The 10700-nt window shown below is 50.4% G+C and overlaps 1 protein-coding gene across 5 annotated transcripts; it reads right to left on the reverse strand.

Moving 5' to 3' along the window:
• Window positions 1–422: 422 nt before the first annotated feature.
• On the reverse strand, window positions 423–8983 carry Psmd4 (proteasome 26S subunit ubiquitin receptor, non-ATPase 4). Of its 5 annotated transcripts, none has more exons than XM_076574555.1 (11): window positions 8835–8879; window positions 8024–8123; window positions 4586–4726; window positions 3217–3331; window positions 2580–2666; window positions 2285–2353; window positions 1938–2153; window positions 1599–1707; window positions 1324–1455; window positions 1173–1240; window positions 423–705 (listed from the first exon to the last, which is right to left on the reverse strand). In XM_076574555.1, the coding sequence occupies exons 3-11, from the start codon at window positions 4705–4707 to the stop codon at window positions 535–537; spliced, it is 1089 nt and encodes a 362-aa protein (XP_076430670.1). In that variant the 5' UTR covers window positions 4708–4726; window positions 8024–8123; window positions 8835–8879; the 3' UTR covers window positions 423–534. The 5 variants fall into 5 exon arrangements, with proteins under 5 accessions (XP_076430670.1, XP_076430668.1, XP_006994844.1 ...); XM_076574553.1 differs by having other exon boundaries at window positions 1590–1707; window positions 8835–8853; XM_006994782.4 differs by lacking the exon at window positions 8024–8123 and having other exon boundaries at window positions 1590–1707; window positions 8835–8983.
• Window positions 8984–10700: the final 1717 nt, after the last annotated feature.

The raw sequence follows: 10700 nt of genomic DNA on the forward strand, positions 1-10700 counted from the left end.
CGGCGCACGCCTTTATTCCCTGCAATTGGGAGGCAGAGACTGATGGATCTCTGAGTTTGAGGTCAATTTAGTATACTTAATGAATACAGACGAGCCAGGACTACACAGTGAGACCCTGTCTCAAAGATAAATAACTACGTAACTAATCATTCTTTGACCTCCCAGACATGGACTGTTCATTACCAATCAGCTCATCCCTAGACTGCGGTCATGGTGGGTGCTGTTCTCTGTGCACCTCAGGGGCCCTGGGACCTAACAGTGGATCCACAGCCAAGCTTCTCTTAATGACAAAGGAAAGGAACCTGAGGACCTGTCAGGGATGGAAAGGAGAGGAAGGAGCCATCTGCAGAGCAGGAAATGGAGGACATTCCTTCAGGTCAACTCCTCACATGTGATGCTACCACTACTTGAAGCAAAAGGGAAAAATTTGCCAAGCTTTATTCAGGTTGCAAAGGCTGCAGCTAGCACATCTAAGTCCAGATCCAACCCCGTCTGTACAGTCCCCGGGCAGACTCAGCCAGCCCCCCTCCAGTCTCACTTCTTGTCCTCCTCTTTCTTGTCCTTCTTGCCGTCCTTGGTGGCCTGGGAGGCCAGAGACCCCATTGCATTTCGAATGGCTTCGTTGTTGGGATCCACGCCTGGAAGGTTCTCCAGGACACTCTGGAGGAACTCTGGGTCTTGCATCACATCGTAGTCATCCTCCTCCTGAAAAAGGACACCGTGAGCTGGGGCGCTGGGTCAGGAGCACGATGCTGCCCACTCCTGACTGCAGGGGTGGGGTGTACCACCAAGGGAAGGGAAGGGACAAGTGAGCGAGATCCGTGCCCACACATGGTGTGAGCATTACCAGAAGCACAGAAGCCCAAGACCTCTGCTAACTGGGCTCAGAGGATAAAACCCGACACCACCACGTGCAGCTTTCCTGCAGGGGAACACCTAACACTCCTTATCACTCCCACTAGAAAATTCCAGGACAACGGAACACTTCTCCAATTAACTGTTACCTTGGCAAGGTTTACAGATTTAAAAAAAAAAAAAAAATCCCACATCTATGTCCCTCAGAGGCCTCGTTTATGAAATGCTAGGGAGGAATGGCCCCAGCCCTAAAAGGCTGAGGATCTAAATTCGGGGGATCTCAAACCCGACCGGTCAGAGGTCATTGCTGGCCTCACCTTAACTGGCTCCGATGTGTCCATGGCTGAGCTGGCATCGATGTCAGCGGACTCTGCCTGACCAAACTCTAGGAAAGGAGAAACACATCTGCTCAGCGCCGTCTCCTCACTACAACCTCTGCCAAGGCCCTGCCACGCAGCCCCGGCTCACCTGCCCCCTGCAGGGACATCTGCATGGCGTAGGCAATCTGCTCCTCTTCAGTCATGCTGCTTAGGTCAGGAAGGCCAGCGCGGCCAAACTCCTGCTGGCTGATGGTCATCTTCAGGAGGGCATCGTCCGAGTCTGGGAAAGGACGGAGGGCAGGGAAGACCTGGTGGACATTCCACAGGGCTGGCCATGCCCCTCCCCAAGCCGAGCCCAGCCTCCCCACTCCAGCTGGAAATGGCCCCCCTCAGGCCCGGGACTTCAGAATCCACCTCTTTCACCTTCAGTCCCAGATGCAGCAATTCCAGCCTCGGCCGCGGAGGCCGCAGCAGCCCGCCGGGCCTCCTCCTCCTGCCGCTGCCGCTGCTCTTCCATAGAAACACGAAGGGCCTGGTGAAGAGCAAGACAAGTCAGTTACTGAGAGCTGCGGTCGACACCGTGCCTAGAGGACACAGGAGGGCGCCTTCCAGTCTGTGGTAAACGCTACGGGAAAGAAGAACCTCAGAGACGGGAGTGAAAGGTCTACGAAAACCATAGCAGGGAAGTGCTCAGGACGGTCTAGTCCCACCAGCTGGCTATCTGTAGAGAGCAGAACCCAGCCAGGGTCAGTAGTTGCTTACGAGGGCCAACTCAGGATCAGCACTGGGATCTACTCCAAACTCAAAGTCACTGGCACCAAGACCCAGCATGGCACCGCCTTCACCAGCCAGAATAGGAGAACTGATGAGGGCATCGGCCAAGCTGGGCCCGGGAGGCACTGTCACCAGATGTGATCCGGTTCCGTCCTTGCCATTCAGTGTGTTCACAAAGGCCGTCAGCTTCTCTGTGTTCACCTCCTGCAGAGCAGAGAGCACAAGACAGACAGACAGCTCCTTCACTCACTGCGCCTCACCGTCTCCAGGGGGAGGGGGGCTGCCCTGTTCATAACCAAGTGGATCAGATCTCACGTCCTGTAATCCTGACTTACCTCTTCCCCAAAATTGATGATGTCAACATTCACTTTTTCTTTCTTGAGGCGTTTGGCTAGTTTCACCAGCTACGAAGAAAGGAAGAAAAATGAAGAAATTGATTCTATGTAGAGAGGACTGAACTTGCCTCAGAGAGCACACAGAAATCCAGCAGCCTACCAAAGGTCTGACACCACACTGAAATCACACATCCACCACCCCCAGATGCCGCGCCCAACACCTCTGCCCAGTTCTAAGTCCTTCAGGACACTGCCGAATGTAACCGGCTCTGCCTGAGGGCTGCCGGGGACTCACGTCCTTCTCGTTGTCCTCCACAGGGCTACCCACGAAGGCGATGATGCGCATCTTGTGGTTCTTACCCTGCCGGTGCTTCAGAGCCAGCTTGGAAAGGAAAACAAGTTCCTCCTCGTCAGTGCAGGAAGCGTGAGTTCCTCCCTGGGTCACCCTCCCCTCTTCTCCTTACGTGATCTAAGAACCTCAAGTCTACCATCTTTCCGCTGTGCCTCAGTGGATCAAAGTGTAAGACCACTTCTCAGTTCTCAGACTTTCCCTTTACGTTCCTCATGCTTGTCTGTCCCAACCTTTCTATACTGAGTAAGCTTCCTCTAGGTCAGTGGTTCTCAACCCGTGGGTCACGAAATGGGTTGGGGGTTGAATGGCCCTTTCATGGGGGTCACCTAAGACTAGCGAAAAACAGATATTTACATTACAGTTCATAACAGTAACAAAATTACAGTTATGAAGTAGCAACGAAATAATTTTATGGTTGGGGTCACCACAGCACGAGGAGCTGTATTAAAGGGTCACAGCCTTAGGAAGTGTGAGAATCACTGCTCTCAGCCATCTCTCGTCTTGCTCCATCTAGCTCTAGATTACAGTTCTGAAGAAAAATGGTCACTGATCCTCCCAGCAGGGAGCCAGCAGGACTCACATGGGCCACTCGGATGCCAGTGCAGAAGGTGATCTTCCCCTTGGGTTGGACGGTATGGAGCTTGGAGAGGATGCGGCCAGTGTCAGGGGTGAGTGTGGTCAGCACTTCACAGTCACTAGGTGTGAGCAAAGCATGGCAGTGAGTTCAGACCTCACACCTGCCACCCAGCCACTCCCATTCTACTCCTCTTTAGTTTGGATTTTTCGAGACAGGGTTTCTCTGTGTAGCCCTGGCTGTCCTGGAACTCACTGTGTAGACCAGGCTGGCCTCGAACTCACAGAGATCCACCTGCCTCTGCCTCCCAAGTGCTGGGATTAAAGGTGTGTGCCACCACCACATGGCTATTCATGTTTTCTTTAGAGACCTTAAAAACAACTTTTATCTTTTTAAGATAGGGTCTCCTGGGGGCTGGAGAGATGGCTCAGCAGTTAAGAGCATCAGCTGCTCTTCTAGAGAACCTGGGTTCAATTCCCAGCACCCATCCACATGGCAGCTCACAACTGTCTGTAACTCAAGTTCCAGTGGGTCGGACTCCCTCTCACAGACATACATGCAGGTCAAACACCAATGCACATTAAAAAAAAAAAAGAAAGAAAGATAGGGTCTCCTGAAGGACAAGATGGTGCACGCCTTTAATCTGCGTGGGGTCGGCAGAGGCAGCAGATCTCTAAGTCTGATGCCAGCCAAGGCTATATAATGAGACCCTGTCTCAAAATAAAAAAAAAAAAAAAAAAAAGCTGAAGAGATGGTTCACTGGTTAAAAGCAGTAAAACAGTTACTGCTCTTGCAGAGGCCCCAGATTCATTTTCCAGCTGTAACTCCAGTACAAGGGGACGTGAACCCCTTTTCTGACCTCTGTGGGTACCATGCATGTATACATACATAGATGCAGGAAAAATTCATATAAATAGATATAAAATACAAAATAAGTACATTTTAAGAAAGAAAGCAAGAAAACCCGAAAGGTTAGGGCTAGAGCTAAGTGGTAGAGCACTTGCCTAGCCCCCAGGAGGCCCTGGGGTCACCCTTACATAAAAATGACAAGAAAACGTCAACAGCTGAGCATGGTGGTGCAGGCCTGTCTCCCAGAACCCGGGAGACAGGGGTAGGAGAGCCTGTGTGAGTGTAAGACAGCCTGAGGTACACATCAAGTTTGCAGTTAGCCAGAGCAACACGAAAAACTGTGGAGAAAAAAAAGTCAACACGCCCTCCCCACCCAACAAGCTGCGCTGACTTCGGCCTTCCTTAGGTAGGAAGCACAGGAAGGGAGAGGGAGAAGCGGCCTGTGCTCTCAACACAGGGCAGCCACCTACAAACCCTACACGGAGCACCACCCACCTTCAGAGCCCCACTCCTGGGTCCCACGTACTTGGCCAGTGTGATGAGGCCCACGTTATTCTCGGGGTTGCTCCTGGTCTTGGAGTGACACACGATGTTGACGGCATCCTGCTGGGCCTGCAGCCGGGTGGGAAGGAAGTCTCCGTTCCGCATGTACTCACTGTTGTCCACACTGTCCGGGGAGGGAAAAAAGAGCAACTCTTTTTTTTTTTTGGTTTTCCGAGACAGGGTTTCTCTGTGTAGCTTTGCACCTGTCCTGGATCTCGCTCTGTAGACCAGGCTGACCTCGAACTCACAGAAATCCACTTGGCTCTGCTATGATTAGAGGTGTGCGCCACCACCGCCTGGCCTGGGACCTACTCTTGATGACCCCTGAGGTCTAGGAGTTTTTCTAGCCAGTGACACTGCTTGTGCTAAGGGAAGGGAGCAATGCCCAGAACAAGACACTTTACTCCAAAGTCAAACTCTGGCTCAGTGATAACCTTCTTATCACTTTATAAAAATTTATCTGATAATAAATAGAACCAAAAATGGCAAGGGAGTTAATTTATTGAAAAAAAAAAAAAAAGAAACAGGAACATCAGGTAGTGCTGAGGCCCAGGTTCATGTTCTCATTTTGCCACTTCCTTTTTTAAAATTGTATTTATGTGTATGGCCATTGTCTGCACATATGTACTCATGTGCATGCCTGGTGCCTATGGAGGCCAGAAGCGGGTGTTGGATCCCCTGGAACTGGAGTTCCAGACGGTCTGAAACATGTCGATGCTGGGAAATGTCCCATGTAAGAGTAGCCAGTGCTCTTTTGACCACTGAACATCACTCGAGCCCCTGGTTAATTTTTTCTCTAAGAAAGTGCTTATTTCTCTAAGGCCCACTCTTTCACTGGGAATTGGGTCTCTCATCCCAGGGATCCACGGATTGAACAGGTCAAATAAAGTGGCAAGTCCACATATAAAAACAAGAGGCTTCAAGCAGGGTTTGGAGGAACAGCTACGAAGTGGGGGAAAGGTGAGAGGGTGAGAGGGGCTTTAGAGAGGGGGAGAAACTGACGGCAGTGACAACAAAGCACTGTCCTCAGCCACTGGGGAGGAGAGTGGCTCCCGGTGGAAAACAGACACCTTACCACCTACGCATGCACCCCTTAAAAACCACATTGTTGAGCCAGGCGGTGGCGGCGCACGCCTTTAATCCCAGCACTCGAGAGGCAGGCGGATCTCTGTGAGTTTGAGGCCAGCCTGGGCTACAGAGTGAGTTCCAGGAAAGACAAAAAGCTACACAGAGAAACCCTATCTCTAAAAAAACCACACTGTTAATGTTAATCCCAGGATTCCAGAGGCAGGAGGACTACAGGGAATTCCAGGTAGGGCTACTTAGCAAGATTCTGTCTCAAAACAAAACACCACACTGCCGGCCCAGCTTTCCCTATCTCCAGCTTGATCTGAATGGGGTAACGTTATTTGTATTCTTAGACCTGCCTTCCCTCAGCAGCATGCAATTCTCTCCTTCACACCCAAAATCATAACAACACTGGACCTAGGGTATTACCCAAGCTTTCCATGACATCAGACGTTTAATACTGACTACAGCCAGGATGCAGTTCTGCGGTAGGTGCTTGCCCAGCATGAACAAGGCCCTGGCCACCATCAAGCAATCCACCTGTCAAATACAGGACAGGCCGCAGAGCATGACTGCGGGCTCCTAAGTGCTGGGATTACAGGTATGTACCAGCACGTCTGGCTTGAGATAACACAACAAAAACCGAGCTCCAGTGAGCTCAAGGCTAGTCTACTACCCAAGTGTGATACAGGCATAAAAACTAACAAGACCGGGGGGGGGGGGGGGGGGGGGGGGGGGGACGGACGGACACGGGGACGGAAAGACAGGGACGACACACACCTCTCATCTCAGAACTCAGGAGGCAGAGGCAGGTGGATCTCTGTGAGTTTGAGGCCAGCCTGGTCTACAAAGTGAGTTCCAACACAGTCATGGCTATTTACAGAGAAACCCTGTCTCCAAAACAAAAACAAAAAACAAAAGAGCCGAGTGGTGGTGGTGGTGGTGGTGGTGGCGGCGGCGGCGGCGGCGGCGGCGGCGGCGGCGGCGGCGCACGCCTTTAATCCCAGCACTTGGGAGGCAAAGGCAGAGGCAGGCAGATCTTTGTGAGTTTGAGGCCAGCCTGGGCTACAGAGTGAGATCCAGGAAAGGCGCAAAGCTACACAAAGAAACGGTCTCAAAAAGCAAAAAAAAAAAAAAAAAAAAAAACAGAAAGAAAGAGTCTGACTTAAGACTAACGTCAAAACACATGTATTTTAAAATAGCCCGCTACAGAAAACTGACGCCTAGAAATGAAGACCACTGGAAACAGAAGGGCTCTCACTATTCCGTGCCTGGGCGGTCACACTGACGGCTAAAGTCTCCGGTCCTACTCTTTCCTTCTACAGATCAATCTAAACTTTTGGGGGGACGGGGTGGAAACAGGACCTCGTTATGTACTCCAAGCTGGCCTCACCTCGTGACACTCCTGTCTCAGCCTCTCCTGTGCATGATCACAGGTGTGGACCACAACACCTGGTCAGATCAGTGTTCTTAACCAGAGCCAGTCTGCACAAAGGTCTGCCTCCATCACCCTCAGAATCTCCTCACCGAGGTACACAAGAGAGTGCAAGCTCTTCAGTAGTGATTTCTTCCTACCGCGATCCATTCCACCTTAAACCAACCATCTCTGTTAAAAATCTGAGGACTTCCCAAACACCATGGCACTAGAGCACTCTGTACTCTATAGAGCGCCACCACATATATCTTAATATCTTACCTATGTGTACTACGAGATACGTAACCACAGTTCTCCCAGAATGTGCAAAAGGTTAAGTGCCAGAAAACAGACCTTGGATCCCAAGTCTGTCTTCCTTCTACTTTAACATGCTCTCTTAGAAGCGAACAACTTAGAAAACAGAGGACGTGAGATTACACTTTAATTTCCGACGAACAACAGTAACTTTTAAGATTTGTTTGTACTGTTTTTAATTGTATGTGTGCCTACAGAGGTCAAAGGCACTGGATCTTCTGGACCCGTCAAGAAGGCAGCTGTGTAGATACAATGTGGGTGCTGGAAACTCAACTCAGGTCATCTGCAAGATCAGCAAGTGCTCTAAACCACCGGGCGGACTCTCCAGCTGCACTGAGTAACTTTTAAGAAGCATTTGGATTGTACTTAAAATCACTTTTTATACTAAAAACTACTCATCATTTGCCTGAAATTCAAAGTTAGCTGGGCATTCTGGTTGTGCTGTTTTGAGACAGTCTTGCTAGGTAGTCCTGACTCATGGAATCCCCTGCCTCACCTCCCAAGTGCTGGAAATACAAGCCCGAGCCATAGAGTCTGGCAGCATCTGCTATTTCAGTGGGCAATGCTAGCCAATCTCCAAAGGTAAACATGAGCCTGGTGACTCAGGCTTATAAGCCTACATACTTGGGAGGTGGAAACAGAAGATTCCAAGTTCAAGGCCAGCCTATGCATCTTCTTGACCAACGCTTCAAAGCCAGCCTGAGCTATGGTGTCAAAACTCCATCTAAAAAATAATGATGACAAGTAATAAAAGCAATAAAAAGGGGTGTGGCTGTGGCTTATTGATGGAGCACGTTCCCAGCATTCACAAGGCTCTGGATTCAATTCCCAGTATCTACAAAAATAAAACCCTTTTGTAGCCCTGGGGGGAAAAAATGTCCTCAGCTTTATTTTTTTTTAAATTTCTTTTTCTTTTTCAACTCATAATAGCTACTCATCCCAAGTAGGAAACTGGTAGTTAATTCACTGGAGAAGAGCACTGTCTTTTAATTTGACTCCTGCGTATCACGACCACTTAAATTTGCTGTGTGACTTGAGCAAATCAAATCACCCAGACTCCTTCCGACTCACTAAGAAATGAAGGGCTCTTTTCCCTAAAGGCTGCTATAAGGTTTACGTGAGGAAAAGTACAGGGGAAGGCAATGAAGTTGGAGACGAGTGGATGGGGCGGTTGGCCTCTGCCCCTAGCTCCTCCACCGGAGGCCCGGAAGGCAGGGTCCGAGACCCAGGCTCAAGGCAGGCCGGTCCGGGAACCGGGGTTCCGGGGCCTGCGTTCCTGGGCCGGGATGACTCAGGGAGTCGCCGGCCTGTCTCCCGCGGGCCCCAAGGCCACACATCGCCCGGCGGCCCCGTCCCCACCCCAGGCCCTAGGACCCCGGCGCCAAGCGCACCCGCGACCCGGACGCGCCCCCCGGCCAGGGCCGAAGTTCCTCACCAAACCATAGTGCTCTCCAACACCATCTTGCCACCTTCCCTCTGCGGACCGGCTCCGGGACTGGCTAACAACAGCGCCTCCGATTGGCCGAGCGCTGGTCGCCAATCACAAAACTCGGCCTCCCCGCCGCCCCGCCTCCGCGCCCCGCGATGCGTTCTGGGACTTGTAGGCGCCGCAGCAGCCGTGGAAGGACAGGTAATCCGGCGGTGCCTGCTGCCGTGCTGTGGAGTTGGCTCCTAGACCCACAGCTGCTGACAGACGCCTGGAGACGCTGTGAGGGCTCTGCACAGCAGGGCCTGGTGCCAGGCGTTAGCCCTCTGCAGTCTGAGACAGGAGGATTGTAATTTACTCCTTCCTCTGCTCTTCTCTGTTATGGGGGTTTTTGTGGTTGCCGTTTGAGAAAGAATGCCTGCAAAATTCGCTGTGGAGCTGAGGCTGAATTCCTGGTCCCCCTGCCTTCACCTTCCAAGTGCTATTAAAAGGTACACCATCGTACCCAGATCTGAACTGCAGTTTCGAGGCCAACCTGGGCTACATAGAGCTACATACTGAGACTTTCTTAAACACACACAGACGCCGCGCACGCACGCACGCACGCATGCACTACTGTGGATGGCAGTTCGAGCATGACCTTTTAAAAAGTGCCAGATCAGTCATCACATGCGAACTCCCTGTTTGCCATTGCCCTTTGTTCATCCAACTGCTACAAACACTTACACCCACCGGGCTGGGTGGCGCACGCCTTTAATCCCAGCACCCGGGAGGCAGAGGCAGGTGGATCTCTGTGAGTTCCAGGCCAGCCAAGCCTACAAAGAGAGTTCCAGGAGAGTCAGGGTTACCCCGAAAAACCAAAAAAATAAAAATAAAAAAGTGCCGCAAGAGTGTCTCAGTGGTCATGCTTCCTGGGCATAACCAAGGCCCCAATTTTAACCCCTAACACCAAAACAAAAACAAACAAAAAACCAAAAACTCCCCCCACCAAAAAAAAAAAAAAAAGTTTAGAATGATTTGGATTAATACCCCATAACCCAAGAAATACAACTGGAAATTCTAGTCCTGGTCTCTGTTGCAAATGCTTTCTATATTTTAGTAAGGTTTCCATTAATTAAACTTATTTATTTGTTCTGCTTCTTTTTTTCAAGACAGGGTTTCTCTGTGTAACCTTGACTGTCCTGGTTCTCACTCTGTAGACCAGGCTGGCCTTGAACTCACAGCCCTGTCTGCCTCTGTCTCCCGAGTGCTGGGATAAAAGGAATGAGCCGCCACCGCCCGGCTTTGTTCTGCTTCTTTTATGACTGTAGTTTTTTTTTTTTATAGGGTTTGTTTATTTTATTATTTTATGTGTATGAGTGTTTTGCCTTCATGTATGTGTGTGTACCACATGTGTGCAGTGCCTGCAGATGTCCAGGGAGAACTAGATTCCCTGGGACTGGAGTTAGACCGTTGTGAACAGCCACGTGGGTGCTGGGAATAGAATCTGGGTTCTCTGCAAAGCAACATGTGCTCTTAATCATTGAGCCAACTTTCAAGCCCCCTATTTATTTTTTAATAATCTTTTATTATTTTTAATTATCTGTATGTGTCTCTGTTGGGATATGCACATGTAAGTGCAGGTGTCCTCAGAAGCCAGGTGTGGTGATATTGTGTTCCCCAAAGTATTGTGCACCCTAATAAACTTATCTGGGGTCAGAGAACAGAACAGCCACTAGATATAGAGGCCAGAAAATGGTGGCACACACACCTTTAATCCTATCACTTGAGAGGCAGAGATCCATTTGGATCTCTGAGTTTAAAGCCACACTGGAAACAGCCAGGCGTGGTGACTCACGTCTTTAATCCCAGGAAATGATGTCAGAAAGCAGAAAG

The sequence above is a fragment of the Peromyscus maniculatus genome, chromosome 6 (genome assembly GCF_049852395.1).
Source record: "Peromyscus maniculatus bairdii isolate BWxNUB_F1_BW_parent chromosome 6, HU_Pman_BW_mat_3.1, whole genome shotgun sequence".
NCBI classification, from domain to species: Eukaryota; Metazoa; Chordata; class Mammalia; order Rodentia; family Cricetidae; genus Peromyscus; species Peromyscus maniculatus.

What these genes read in the sequence shown, in the direction of transcription:
- Psmd4 (XM_006994782.4), bottom strand. Translation starts at nt 8,860, where the DNA reads ATGGTGTTGGAGAGCACTATGGTTTG. An exon ending in GGCCTCATCACACTGGCCAA is followed by an intron (nt 3,332 to 4,585) that starts GTACGTGGGACC and finishes GCTCACACCTAG; the next exon opens with TGACTGTGAAGTGCTGACCA. An exon ending in GATGTCCCTGCAGGGGGCAG is followed by an intron (nt 1,241 to 1,323) that starts GTGAGCCGGGGC and finishes CTCCTTTCCTAG; the next exon opens with AGTTTGGTCAGGCAGAGTCC.